We start from the raw sequence: 13,845 nt of genomic DNA, 5'->3' as shown, positions 1-13,845 counted from the left end.
ACCATTTTCGCAAAGGGCATAAAAATAAAATCAATTAAGAGGGCAAAGAAAAAGAGAAACTTCGCAAAAATAGCATCTTCGATCAACTTTCTTTACCCCAATATAATCCACCTTTTCTCAAACAGCAACAACAAAAAAGACTCTGGAAAAGCGCCAAAGCCACCGTTCTGGAGAACCGCTGCCATACTACACTCCACCCTACCAACCCCCTACTTTTGGTTTTCCGCATCCGGAGCAAATTTCTGTCGGCGATAGTTGCAGAATTCGTCGCTCGTTGCCTCCCTTCTCGTCAATCGATACCCCCCTTGCCCCTCCTCCGTACCAAAAATAATCAGATCCACGCCGCTTCAGGGACCAGGGCTCTGTGACCGGGACGGCTCGCTCCCTAATTAAAGACGGAGTCATAGTCTCGATTCCCCCAGAGGATAAGGGTGGTGTAACGGTTCGCCTTTTAGCCCTCAGAAAGCTTGAGCTCTGAGGAATGCAACTGTACCGCACGACTCCACCCAGCAGAACACATAAAACTCCTTCATACCAACCGAAAAGATCCCCGGAAAGGAAGGTCTCCTTTCAACATCTCGTACCCTTCCTACCGCCAGGGCTTTACTTCCTAACATTTGCACTCTCTACCTTAAGCGCAAGTCTACCTTTTGCGCAGCTGCTCAATTAGCGGGATAGAGTGGCCTGCAGCGAGCTCGTCGATATAGTTTCTCTGATAAAAGCGAAACTGGAATTTCCACGCCATTTAGCCAGCAAAAGGACTGTCAGCAAGAGATGTTAAATGCCCACCCGCCAACGCCACCACTGTCAATAGACGGAGATATAACACACAGCTTCAACGACTGTCTAGTACAGCGAGCTGGATCACCATACCTCCAAAGCAAACTGCAAGTTGACAATATGTATGTGCAAATGGCACACTCTCCGGCCTTGCAGTATACTCGCATTGAGATGGACCCAAACGGACAACCGAGAATCGCCGTAAGTAGTTAAATTTGCTCATTTCTGACAGAAAATGTGAAGCAGCGTCGTTCTCTAACGATCCGATAGGGCGACTTTGGAGTTCCGGGCCCATATAGAAACCGAGATGAGGTTGTTTACCCGCAAATGGTAAGCTCCGAGAAACGAAGCTGCACTAACTCCTGACCATTCCAATGCTAATCAACCTGTTATAGGCACATCTGCGCACGTCGCAAATACCCCTGGGTCCTCTGAACCGAAGTGTTTCGCCTCCTGCCCCAGGCCGCGTCAACAAGACGCGGGTTCGAAGGGCGGCTAGAATGCGCAAGCGAAATCCTGCAAAGAGAGGTAGCGCTGACGACATCCACGTCCCACGTCCATTAAGCGAATTGATAAAGGAGATGCGAATCCCAGTACGGGACATGGAGGTCCATGTGACGCGATCCGCAGAGCAACGCCTGAAGGAGGTTGAGAAGAAAAAGGGCAAAATCGCACGGCCGATGAATTCATTCATGCTCTATCGCTCAGCATATGCGGAGGCAACGAAGGAATGGTGCTCTCAGAATAATCATCAGGTTGTCTCACGAGTAGCTGGTGTTAGCTGGCCAAAGGAGCCGCAGGAAATAAGGGACTATTACGAGCGCCTGGCTAACATTGAGCGAGACAACCATGACAAAGCCCACCCGAATTACAAGTTCGCGCCTAACAAAAGCACGACCACCCCCAAGAAGAAGAAGTCATTGCCCCTGAAGGAAGAAGAGAACGGCGACGTCAACGATCCGGACTTCACAATGCCTTCATATCAACATACAGCCAGACAAATGTCTGGCGCCTCATTCCGAGATGGGAGCTTTCGAAGCCGCACCCCTACGCCCATGGACCGCGATAGTTCGTACGACAGCCGCCAGGGGACACCATTCGAACAGAATGGAGATATGTATCTGAATGGCGACATGAACCGATCGTCGTGGCAAGTGTCAAATCCCGGGCGGCCACAGCCTGGCATGATCTCTTCCCCCGAACAAACACACTATTATCAACCTTCCATCCACCAAAGCATGCTAGGGCCTAATATCGAAGATGTGACCTTCAAAAAGATGGGAGTTCCAGGCATGCAATACGACGGACCAGGAGCCTTGGCCGGCCTCCCAGGCAATGCACATCCTGACTTGCTCCAACAGCAGCCGCTCCCACAATCAAGGACTCCAGTCTCGCTCAACGACTTACAAGTCGATCCGCAGCTTCTGGAATTCGATGGCCAACCTAGCCTCCCATCCAACAACGGGGCCAACTATGAGGGTCCAATAGATATCTGGCAAATGCCCAATGGAGAGCAACAGTTTCTCCGGTCTGGCCTCCCCACTCAAGAAGACGAACGATATCATTCACAATCTAGTTTCCATCATGCTGTGCAACAACCCATGGATGGACGGGAGATATGGAACGAAAGCCAAATTGATGCTGGAGGACAATTTGAAGATTGGATTAGTACTGGTACTCCATTTGAGTACGGTAATGCTCCGCAGAAGCATCTCTAAAAAAGGTTTCTCTGTTGCCCCTTTCTCTCTTCAGGTGATTCTTTGAGGGGTGGTCATTGTAGATGCGGGTCATGTTAATAGATCATACGCTTTCCATCATCACCATTCCACTTTCCATTCTACCCATGTACTTGTTGATTGCATTTTCCCCTTCTACCCATTCATTTTAATATTTCATCACTCCTTGAGGCGCCAACATGGGTCTGGCATCTCTTCAAGTTCTTGAACTTATATGCGGAACTTTGTTTTGGCGTTGAAGAGGTCAAGGTCGGCTATTCGGTCCCTTCAACAGTTCTCTCATGTCTTTGGTCGGTGGGAAAGGTCTATGCATGTCTTCGTCCTCTCTGCATCTTGTTTTTCATTTTTTTTTTCATTTTTTTCATTTTTTTTTTTTTCAACGCATGTTATGTTCACTGGTTGGGGGGTGGGGGGGTTGACTGTTTGATATTCTCTTTATTCATCTCTCACCGTGTTTTATTTTCTCTCCTATCCCGGCTTTATTACTGCGAAGTCCATTTTCTTAATTACAGGCGGTTGGGCGAGCAACAAATTTGGACAAGCCATTGGGATTTCAATACCATGCCTGGAACGCATGTAGTGTACTGTAGCTTACCATTAGTGTTAATGTGATTAGTCGTCGAATGTTACAATTCCAATGTTTAAATCTAGTAAAGCTTTGCGCTCTCTTCAAGAGCAATGCAGTTGATAGATGGTAGTAGTACCCCTTGGCTTGACGGGTGGGACGTGGGGAATAACATTGTGAACGGAATCCCCTTTCTGCGACTATATCTCATCTGTTAGCGCATTGTAGTAGGAATAGTATATGTCCTAAGAATAGCACACACATACTGGAATGCAGGGTTAATTCTCCTTCCACTATGCAGAAAGTTGGGGGAAGGGCGTTCGCCTGCAGTGGGGCTCGGAACCAGGCATTCAGATAAAGAGAGAGGCGTTTGAAAGCTGCAACAAGCTATAAAGCCGTGTTGCAGAAAGGAAGTCAAAATAGAAACATAGAACAAAAGAATGGCAAAGAAGAAAAATGCTCATGAATGTTGAATAATGATAATAGAAATGAATAAAGAACACCGACTGTCTGGAAACGCATAAAAGAAGCTTCCATTGTGTGTCGAGACTCCTGGTTTGGCTGCATGGTCTTGGCATCAGAACCTTCCGTCCACTGCAGATCAACCACCGCGTCACCCCCGAGTGGACGAGACACCGCGCCCCTCAAAGCATCCAGGCTCACAAACACAGACTGGCCATTAGGACTAGAGATATCCCGGCAGCCTGTGGACAGGTAATATTATTCAGTACAGGAGAATAATCGAGGCACTCCCTGCAGAGAGTAGGTTGCATACAGCCCCTGCAGTTCAGGACCCCGAAACCATTATTGGGACCCCGACATACCCGATTGGACCCAATGTACGGAGAATCGGGAAACAAACTGGTAAGAAAGACGTTCTATCTGCAAGATTCTCGCAATTTCCACTATCTGCATAGTCCCAGAGAAAGCAGTCCCGCGCGCTGTAGGCTAATACTTCAACCGCACTCTGTGGTTCGCGCTCTCAGGTCCAACATGCCAAACGCATGCAATCCCTCTCCCACCTACCACCATACCAGACAGAAATGGTACGCTCGGTGGCACGCGAGGTCCGCGAATTGGATAAAGATGTAGCGCGTATCTTGGAGCCGTTCGAAGGCACTTTCAACCCGTCCGAGAACCACGCGACCGCCTGTGCCTTACTCGTCGACCATTTGTCGATGCGACGGAACAAAAGATGCCTGCTCGCCTACCACCGCGCGCGCGCAGAGAAACTAGAAGAGTTCTGCTGGCAGGGCCGTGATGTGCTAGACGAGCAGATGCAGCAGGGTGGCGGGGGTGCTCAGAGTGGTGGCAGCCAGGCAAATTCCCTGAGTCCCGAGGAGATGGAGTATTTTCGCCAGTATAGCGATATGCTAGCGGCGTACAAAGGACAATGGATTGATATTGACTTGACGGGTAGTCTGGAGCCGCCAAAGGACCTGTTCATTGATGTGCGCGTGCTTAAAGATGCGGGTGAGATCCAGACTGAGTATGGGTAAGCGCTGCATTCTCCCATACGGCGTTCTTATTACGGAGCACCGCAATCCTTCAAAGAATTTGAATTTCTATGCTAGACTCGCGCACTCATCTGTTTCTCATTGCTAACATCTGCCCTTCGATGGTAGTGCCATTACATTGACAAAAAATAGCCAGTTCTACGTCCGGTTAGGGGATGTTGAGCGGCTTATAGCGCAAGGATATCTTCAACGGCTGAGCTAGTATGCGAATCTATAAATGATTCACCCTCGAAGATACATAACCCAATTTTCTCCCATTACGCTATAGGCGGGTTCATTGGGCTATTTACGATCTTGTCCCCGAAGATAAATCGTACACTATGACCGTTGTTCGCTCGATCCTGGAATAAATAAAGACTTAGTTCCAAAGCCCTCATTTCGCGCTCAACTGCTTTGCGAAGCGGCATTCTGGCGCTTCCACCCACGTCCGTTCAAGCAACTCTTCTACTTTCTACCAGCTTCCACCTCTGTTCGAGGAAGAGAATATGAACACCCCATGGAGAGAATATTGCAAATCCATTACTGGCGCGGCTTTTAAACTGTTTGCCAACGTCTGAGCCATGGTGTTTCATGATGAAGAATTGCCTAAAATCAGCAGTGAACCTTTTACTCAAACACACCAACTAATATTTGGCTCAGCTCTCACTCGCAGGGAGCGTATGGTTACTTCAAAGGACGAGGGAGATTTCTGATCGATTGAATTGAATCACTTTGACCTTCATGTTCTCGTGCCACAAATGGGATATGTACAATCTACTGTGATATCAATTTATCCTCCTCAAGTCGCTAAGGTATGTACATACATGTTTGTCTTTGCAATGGCCGTGGGGATAGACCATCGTGCTCCAATCACGTCAAAGAATTCAATTAGTCTTTTGAAATGTATGTATGTATCTATTATTTTGTGATGGACAAAGACAACAGGAATTTTGAGGAAATAAAGAAAATAGGTAGCCTTACCTTCTTTGCTGTGTACTTCACCAGATTTCACTGCCCAGTTCATGCAAAAACCATGCTTGCTAAAAACTCTCTCTAGGCTCATGGAAGTCAAACAACTCCTTCCTGTGCTGTGCTTTACTCAAAGAGAGTGAGCCAGGAAATAGGAATATGAACTAGATGGTTGTGCTGAAGCTCTGACCACATGGACAATTAAGCTTTTGTGATTCACTTAAGCTCAAAAGTTTATTTCACATATCTCATCTCTCTGTATTAATTAGCATTCCGCTGGGAATCAATGTACAGTACCATCATTGTTTTGCTGATATGTTTGTCTGGAATTTTCACTTCTGATGTGATCTTCCCATTTGCAGGACAGGGTCTACTCATCGCTTTGACATTATATATGAGTATGTCATATATATAATGCAAAAGAACAGAGCCCATTAACACAAGTAATAAAAGAGTTAGCTATTCAAAGCCCACATATGTATTAATTAACATGGGTTAAATTTAAAGATTGTAATATACTAACTAGTATTATACACGCAAGTTAAAATGGCAATTTTCACGGGGCAACAAGAACAACTGAACTTTGGTCCCAATTGAGTAGATAATTAATACCCATTTACCACGTTAGGAAACCCAGGGATAAAAATATTCTTTAGCTGCTCAACATCCTATCATCCAAATTGGCATTCTAGAACATGAGAAGAGCAAAGGTAAATGGTATCCTACCCCTACAAACAGAAAAGAATTTTCAAATCCTGGCATTTAGGACCAAAAAAGTTTCGGGTTCACTTACGTATTTCAGATGTTTCAAATACCTAGAGCTACAGCCCCCTGTTGCAGAGAACTGTCAGTTTATCTAGTAGACCTCATCAAAATACAATCAACAACTTAACGTTGCAGAACAAAAATATATGACATTGACAAGAATGGATGCACCAATGGCAAAAGTCTTAGAATTTATCAGTCCTGCATCTGATATCTATCAGAAATTTCATAAAGTGTTGATATTTTTAATTTTTCCTTTTGAGAGTTTGGCTGGCGGGGTTCGGATTCCCGAAGGTTTAGGGAAATCTGAGTTTCATCTTTTCCACTTCAACAAACCCGTCTTCACTGATCAGTCCTCAGGACGATGTCCTGTCACTCGAAACCCTTAACCATCGCGAAATCTGTGTGGAAATTATTATGGCCGACCGTTAGGCCCCTCCATGCTCCTGCCGGCACATGCTATGTTCGCCATTGCTTCTAATCAACCCAAGCGGCTAGGTTCTTTCCGACGGCCTAGATGTGTTCAGAGAGCGGTTCAGCCCTTCCAGTAGCGATCAGGTCCTGTACATGTTCATCTACAGTACATATGATCCCTTGCCCAATCCTTTGAAACCGGCGAGACGATATGGCTCCCAACAGCGCGGGAATGCGACGGCGAGTTTCGCAGTCTTCGATCCAACCACATCAACGCGAGGTGCAAGACGATTTGGTGCGTACACAAACAGACGAAGGAAGAAGCGAGAATATCTCTGTCTCTACGAGTAATACCCATTCTGGATCCCAACCGTACCATGGGGAAGAGAATTGCTCTCTTCCTCCGATGTCGTTTTCCACATCTCAAAACGAGAGGACACCGCTCCGGTCGTTTTATCACCGATCCTTTAGGGGCTCTCTAGGTGAGCTTCACTCTCTCTCCACTGGCAATGGATTATCCCAAATATCGTACTAAGGTATATGATTTTTTTCGGATAGATGCCGGCCAATACTCATCTCGTGGCGTTCGTGAAAAAACGGCAGAATTGGCATCACTGGCGTTATTTAACAGGGAGCGAGATTGTACCGACTCTGTGTGGCTGGAGCCGCAAATTGGCGTGCCAAATAACTTCGGTGTATTTGTTGATGGCCAGCGTGATATCAGCAGGTCTCGCTGGACGCAGAGCCAACCGGGGCAGATCGAAGAACTCTCTGCAGCCGATTCTCGGACAGGAGCTTTTCATTCGCCTCCAAAAGTTAGCACTTCAGCCCTTACGACGATGATCCGCGATTTCGCACCAGATAGAAGTAATGATGGGCTAAGTGAAGAGCCCTTTCAGGAAGATTTTTCGCACCCAGACCCAGCTCTCACGCTGTCGCGCGGTTCGAACGTGCCAGATACAGAACGAACTGCACTTCTCAATCCGTCTCGAACCAAGAGTCGGGATTACCGCACCGCCCCAATTGATGTAGAAGGCCAAATTACTAGGTATAACCCTTTGGATAAATTGCGTGCTATATGCGCAAGGGGAGGTTCCCGGTGCTTCCATCGCTTGAACCCGCAGGCCTGGGACAGAACGGTAATTTGGCGGAAGGGAATAGTTTACCCCATCACCCTTCTTCCTGCCGTATTTCTCGGCCTCTTGCTCAATATCCTAGATGCACTTTCTTACGGAATGATTCTTTTCCCGCTGGGTGAGCCACTATTCGCTCACCTCGCCCCAGATGGCATCTCCATATTCTACGTCAGTACGATTGTTGCTCAGCTTGTATACTCATGTGGTGGTTCGGTTTTCAAAGGAGGTGTTGGTTCTGAAATGATTGAGGTTGTTCCATTTTTTCATAAAATCGCGTTTATGATCCTCAAGAAGGTTGGCAAGCAGAACGAGAAAGCAGTTCTCGCGACCACCATCCTATCCTATGCCATCAGCTCCGTGCTGACTGGATCTGTCTTCTTCCTGATGGGAGCTTTCAACCTGGGCTCGCTAATAGGGTTTTTTCCGCGCCACATCCTAATCGGATGCATTGGTGGAGTTGGGTGGTTTCTTGTCGCTACGGGGGTTATGGTATCCGCTCGTCTATCTGGCAATCTTGAATACAACTTAGAGACTCTAAAAAGGCTTTTCCAGCTTGATACTGTTTTCCTTTGGACACTTCCCCTTATCGGCGCTATTGGCTTGCTTGTGATAAAGCGATTCGTCAAGTCAAATTTTCTTGTTGGGGGTTATTTCATATCTATGGGTGCTGTCTTTTATATTTTCAAGTTCTGTTTAAATATACCGCTAGAGACTCTACGGAGCCGCGGTTGGGTCTTCGAGGCTCCATCTTCATCAGAACCGTGGTACCATTTCTATACATTATATGGTGAAGATATCATCTACCCTCCCGATGCCTATCTAGAACAAAAAGGCAGCTGACAATCACCTAGATTTTTCTTCTGTTCATTGGTCAGCACTCGCGGAAACCATTCCTGCTATGTTCGCATTGACGTTTTTCGGTGTGCTACATGTGCCCATCAACGTCCCCGCTCTGGGTATCTCGACCGGCGAAGACAATTTAAACGTTGATAGAGAACTTCTCGCACATGGTATTTCAAACGCAGTGTCGGGTTTTTTCGGTAGCATTCAGGTAAGCGAAGGTGAGAGATGTCCGGTGTATGGGGACCGTTATTTTGTTAACTCTACATAGAATTATCTCGTTTATACCAATAGTCTACTCTTCATCGGCAGTGGCGGTAACAGCCGTTTGGCAGGCGTGATGCTCGCTTTCGGCACATTTGGCATCATGCTTGTAGGGCCGGGTATAATTTCTTATATCCCAGTAGTGATTGTTGGCGCCCTTATCTACATTCTTGGGATAGAGCTAATGGAAGAGGCTCTGGTGGATACGTTAGGAAAACTACACACATTGGAGTATCTTACTGTAAGTTCCAGTATTCACTGCCAACCATTTGGTTATACTTGCATGGTATGTCCCTTCGCAACTATTTACTGAAATGCTGTGCAATAGGTGGTAATAATTGTTGTGACTATGGGAGCATGGGACTTTGTGATTGGAATAGTCATCGGCATAATCCTCGCCTGCGTAAATTTCGTCGTCCAAACGGCGCAGAAGTCCGCTATCACAGCAACATACTCAGGCCAGGTAGCCATTTCTACCGTCAGGCGACATCCCCTACATGTCAGATTCCTCAAGGATGCGGGTAAGCAGACATTTGTCATTAAGCTGGCCGGTTTTCTATTTTTTGGCACAATTGTGAGCGTCGAGAACACGGTGCGGGGGTTGATCGAGGAGAAGACATTCAAGGACCAGCCGATACGTTTTCTCATTCTTGACCTTAAACATGTGAACGGATTAGATTTCTCCGCCGCAGAGGCCTTCACGCGGTTAAACAGGATCCTCTGGAAACGGAGGGTGCAGATGATTATCAGCAGCATTGACGTGGAAGGGGAGATTGGGAAAAGTTTGCAGAATGTCGGTCTCTTTGAAAAGGAGAACGAGGTCGAAATATTCGAATCTCTGAACTCCGCTCTGGAATATTGTGAAAATGAACTACTAAAGGTCTTATATCAGCGAAAAGACACAATGATAGGGAACGGCGATCACACCCCTCCTCAATTTTTAGGTAGGTTCTTAGAAAAATATCAACGCCATGTATTTTATCAATTAAACTTTCTCTCCTAACATGATAACAACAGACGTATCACGGCCTCAACCCCATATACTCCCAGACGCATTATTCAATTCCCCAAGAGGCCACTACCTCCACCAGGTAGCAACAACAGCCCTTCGCGAAGAAGAAGCCGACCCCGTCTCCAACAAAACCACATTCCAAAAATGGGACTCGTTCCAACAACCCCTCCCCCTTCTCCTCCAAACGTTTCACGGCCTAACGAAACACAACGAGGACTTCTGGTTCCCGGCCTGCACCTACTTCACGCGCGAAGTATTCCCGGCCGACTCAGTCCTCTACCGTACGGGCGAGGACGCCACAAACTTCTACCTCCTTGAATCGGGCATGTTGCGAGCAGAGTACGAGTCGCCGCAGGGCAGTTATTCGGAGCTCATCGTCGCGGGGCGGCCGTGCGGCGAGTTGCCCTTTTTCGGCGAGACACGGCGCACAGCTACGGTAAGAACGGAACGGGATAGTGTTGTGTGGCGCCTTGGGAGCGAGGAGTGGCAGCAGCTGAGGCGGAAGGAACCTATGTTGGCGCAGGAGCTGATGAAGGTATGCTTTAAGTTGACGTCGGAGAGGATGGAGAGTATCACTGGGTGAGTAACTATTGTGTTTGTTTTTTCATCAACGATTTAAATTAAAAAGGGGGTTCGTTCAACTGAGCTAAGTTAACCATTCAACCCCCACCACTACAGATACGTCCTCACGACTGTCTAGGCGACTAGATTATTAGGCATCTTTTTTATCTTATTTATTTTTTTTTTTTTTAAATTTCGCTAGCCCCTTTCACCAGCCCACTGCCACAAGAAAAGAAAATCAGCATGTATCAATTAATATACCGAGGGAGGAGGAGGAAAGCTATATCTCCCGCGACTGTGTTACCACCGTACCTTGTATTTTTATAACTATTATATAACTGCTATCGATATAGCTATATGGCCAGTTTACATATTTTTCAACAACCATTGAAATGTGTTTTGATAGGCAGGGGTGGGGGGAATTTTGTATATATCCTCAAACCAGTCGGCTAAAAGCCATATTATTACCATGGACGCTAATAGAAAAGAAAATCCCAGTATTTACTCTCTTACCAAGTGAAAGAATATGGTGAGTGGGTGGGTTTCGTGATCTCAATAGATAGTAACCTCATTTTATGAAACCTTGGAAGTCTCATTCACCCCAGTAAAGTAATGTGAGTAAATAGTGAGTGAGTCGGTTTTGCTGTTCTCTCGTTTTGCCCCTTCTCCCAGTTTTTTTTTTTTTTTTTTTTTTTTTTTTTTTTTTTCGCCTTTAATCCCGATTCGCTTCCTCACATTCATTAAAAAAAAAGAATCATAATAAATACAATTTGAAAGTACTATACATACAGGTAGAAAAGGGGTAAAACTAGGAAAGGGGATGATATTGAGAAAACAAAGGAGAAGAGAACAAGAAAATAATCCGTCTTGAGCTAATAACGTATGCATGAGATACAAAAAGATTTAAGCAAGTGCTATCAGGCTTGTCTTATGAAGAATTCCGCAGAGACAAAAAAAATGAAAAAGGGATATAAAACCAAAACCCCCAGTGCAAATTAACAGAAGAACCAAGGGCGCCGGCAAGTGCTGAATTATGTTTGTGGGTGGGTGTGTGTTTCATGGTTCAACTTTTATGGTAACATTATCATCCTTATGGGGTCATTCGTGGGGATTGCAGCAATCACACGGGCGGGTAAACGGGTAGCGTATAAAATAAGATCAAAGGCCAGTCGAAAAAAAGACGCAGAAATTTAAATAAACCGCACCGGTAGAAAGTGGCTTGTCTGTTTGCTTGTTCGTTTCCAAAAGCAAAGCAGATCAAATTGAAGAAAAGCGATGTTTCGTAAAAGATCTACTCTTCTTCACTTTCTTCAGAGTCATCATCTTCGCTGCTCTCGGCACCTTCGACGGATTGTACTGTTAAAAAAGGATTCCTAGTTAGTATACTTTGGTGAAAGCAAAACAAGGACTCCTATATCAAAAGGCAACATACTAGGCTGTGATGAATAACTTCCTCTACCTCCGCCGCCACCGCCTTGGAAGCGGGATATAGTACCCTCAATACTATTGATCCGTGCTTCCTGTTCATACTTGCTCATAGGCTTATTCTTCTTGGGCTTCGGCGGAGCCACAACCGCAACAGGTTCTGGTTCGGGTTCATCAATGTCCATAGCTGAAGGGGCATGTTTCTTCACGAATTTTAGCAACACAAGGAGAACGTCGTTGGGCAGTTCATCAATATCAAGCTCGATTTCTGCTTCCTTGGTATCCTATTGAGTATTCTCATGTCAGTCTATGTATGTAGCAAATAAAAAGTTTAAATGTCGAGTAAAGTACGTACCTTTAATCCAGGGACATTCGACTGGATGATCTTGAGCGCCTCGGTCATTCTCTTTTCAGGTAAGCTGCTAATACCGTGCGAAATAATTTGCTTCTCGCGATAGGTAACCCAATGCTGCTTTTCAGGCTTGCTCGATTTCGAGCCACTCTTCTTGTCTTTCTTACCAGACGAGCCAACCGTTGTCCCAGAACCTTTCTTGGTTTCCTTCTTGCCAGATTTGGATTTGCCTGCTTTCTTCGAGCTACTGGGAGGCGTCTTCTTCTTCTTTTGAGTAATTGCCTCGACTTGCTTGGACATCTCCGCAATTTGTTTCTGAAGCTGATGTAGTTTCTCTTGATCATTTTCGTCCTCACTTTCCTCACCCTCTGAATCGCTCGGGTTGTCTGACGTGCCAGCACTTTGGTGACCAGAGGACGGCTCATGGGCTTCGATCCATCGACGCTTCTGGCTCCATTTGTTATCGAAGACCTCCTCCAAGCTTTTTCCGGAGTTGTAGGTCGGATCTCCAGGGATGTTGAACTTGTAGCAATTTTTGAACATTAGACGAACGTCAGCCTCCATCTCCTTTGCATTCTCATACTGGCCGGTTTGCAGCTTGGTTTGGACAGTTTGCAAATCCATGGGCTTTTTGATTATACTATGGTATGTGGGGATATTCAAGGCAACGGGGTCAACGGGATAGTAGAACGGAATGGCGATAGATTCGTATTTCTTTTTATGGAGCTCGTCAAGAACCTCTTGACAGAATTTCAGCTCCCACTGGAATTTCTTCTTCTTGGGCTTTGCGCTGTAGATTAAGTCGCGATTTTTTGGAGGGTGGATGGAACGCTTCGGCCTACCGTCCGCTGTGGTGGAATCTCGGCGGATGAGAGGCAAGCCCTCCGGCCCAAGGGCAAACGTTGTTGTTGGAGAAGTTGCATTTGTTGGTCGCGCATTAGTCCCAGAGGCTCTTGAGTCACGTCGAGCAGGTTGGGTTTTGGTGGGCACAGCCGCCACTTTCTGGGCCTTCTTTTGAGCGGGGCTTGTTTCCACCTCATCTGGACCAGGAAGTTTGGCAAATGGCGCTCAAAGCTTTGCTTGAGATTCGCGCCTTCCATACTAACTACATGCTCCGGTCCATTGAAGGTGACGGAGTTGTCGACCATCAAGTCGAAATCGGATGTGACTGCAAAAAGGGAGGTATATGATCCTGCTTTCAATTTCTCTTCAATAGTTCGCAAATCCATAGGCTGTTTGACGATAAGTGGATAATTTGGGATGTTCAACTTCACAGGGTCCACCGGTTCACGGAAAAATCGAGAATCATGAACCCGTTTTAAACCTTGAATGCATCGGACCAAGAATTTCGACTGCTTCGCGGTGAGAGGAGCATCTACCTTCCAAGCCTCATGTCCCGTGGCCGTTGATTCACGTCGCAGTTCCGGAACTTTAAACTCTGGTGCAGTATCACCTGTGGTATCGTCCGTCTTCGTCCGTTTTGGTGATGGTTCCTCAATGGAATCTTCATCCCGTTCGCGTGGCACTTTG

At 46.3% G+C, this 13,845-nt stretch overlaps 5 protein-coding genes across 5 annotated transcripts in view; 3 read left to right on the top strand and 2 right to left on the bottom strand.

Moving 5' to 3' along the window:
- The window catches only part of HCBG_03488 (uncharacterized protein), a gene marked incomplete at both ends in the record, with an annotated part of 1,486 nt that extends 1,081 nt beyond the window's left edge, over positions 1 to 405 (bottom strand). Inside the window, one exon of the mRNA XM_045430537.1 lies at positions 207 to 405. Coding sequence (XP_045288680.1) covers positions 207 to 405 — 199 coding nt within the window. The remainder of the gene's footprint in view (positions 1 to 206) is intronic.
- Positions 406 to 900: 495 nt separating this feature from the next.
- On the top strand, positions 901 to 2,498 carry HCBG_03487 (HMG box protein; the record flags this gene model as incomplete). Its single annotated transcript, XM_045430536.1, has 3 exons — positions 901 to 981; positions 1,051 to 1,110; positions 1,176 to 2,498. 3 exons carry the CDS (start codon positions 901 to 903, stop codon positions 2,496 to 2,498), a joined length of 1,464 nt encoding a protein of 487 aa, XP_045288679.1.
- A 1,245-nt stretch (positions 2,499 to 3,743) lies between these two features.
- On the top strand, positions 3,744 to 4,820 carry HCBG_03486 (PSF1 domain-containing protein; the record flags this gene model as incomplete). Its single annotated transcript, XM_045430535.1, has 3 exons — positions 3,744 to 3,945; positions 4,068 to 4,576; positions 4,707 to 4,820. The coding sequence occupies 2 exons, from the start codon at positions 4,125 to 4,127 to the stop codon at positions 4,798 to 4,800; spliced, it is 546 nt and encodes a 181-aa protein (XP_045288678.1).
- A 1,876-nt stretch (positions 4,821 to 6,696) lies between these two features.
- On the top strand, positions 6,697 to 10,677 carry HCBG_03485 (sulfate transporter; the record flags this gene model as incomplete). The annotated part of the gene is made up of 7 exons (XM_045430534.1): positions 6,697 to 7,207; positions 7,284 to 8,648; positions 8,713 to 8,912; positions 8,973 to 9,206; positions 9,294 to 9,909; positions 9,983 to 10,556; positions 10,656 to 10,677. The coding sequence occupies 7 exons, from the start codon at positions 6,937 to 6,939 to the stop codon at positions 10,675 to 10,677; spliced, it is 3,282 nt and encodes a 1,093-aa protein (XP_045288677.1).
- A 1,152-nt stretch (positions 10,678 to 11,829) lies between these two features.
- HCBG_03484 (bromodomain-containing protein BDF1) lies at positions 11,830 to 13,544 on the bottom strand (the record flags this gene model as incomplete). Its single annotated transcript, XM_045430533.1, has 4 exons — positions 11,830 to 11,894; positions 11,971 to 12,247; positions 12,319 to 13,355; positions 13,418 to 13,544. The coding sequence occupies 4 exons, from the start codon at positions 13,542 to 13,544 to the stop codon at positions 11,830 to 11,832; spliced, it is 1,506 nt and encodes a 501-aa protein (XP_045288676.1).
- Positions 13,545 to 13,845: the final 301 nt, after the last annotated feature.

The sequence above is a fragment of the Histoplasma capsulatum genome, assembly GCF_000150115.1.
Source record: "Histoplasma capsulatum G186AR genomic scaffold supercont2.4, whole genome shotgun sequence".
Lineage (NCBI taxonomy): Eukaryota > Fungi > Ascomycota > Eurotiomycetes > Onygenales > Ajellomycetaceae > Histoplasma > Histoplasma capsulatum.
This window is presented reverse-complemented; position numbering and strand designations above follow the sequence as displayed.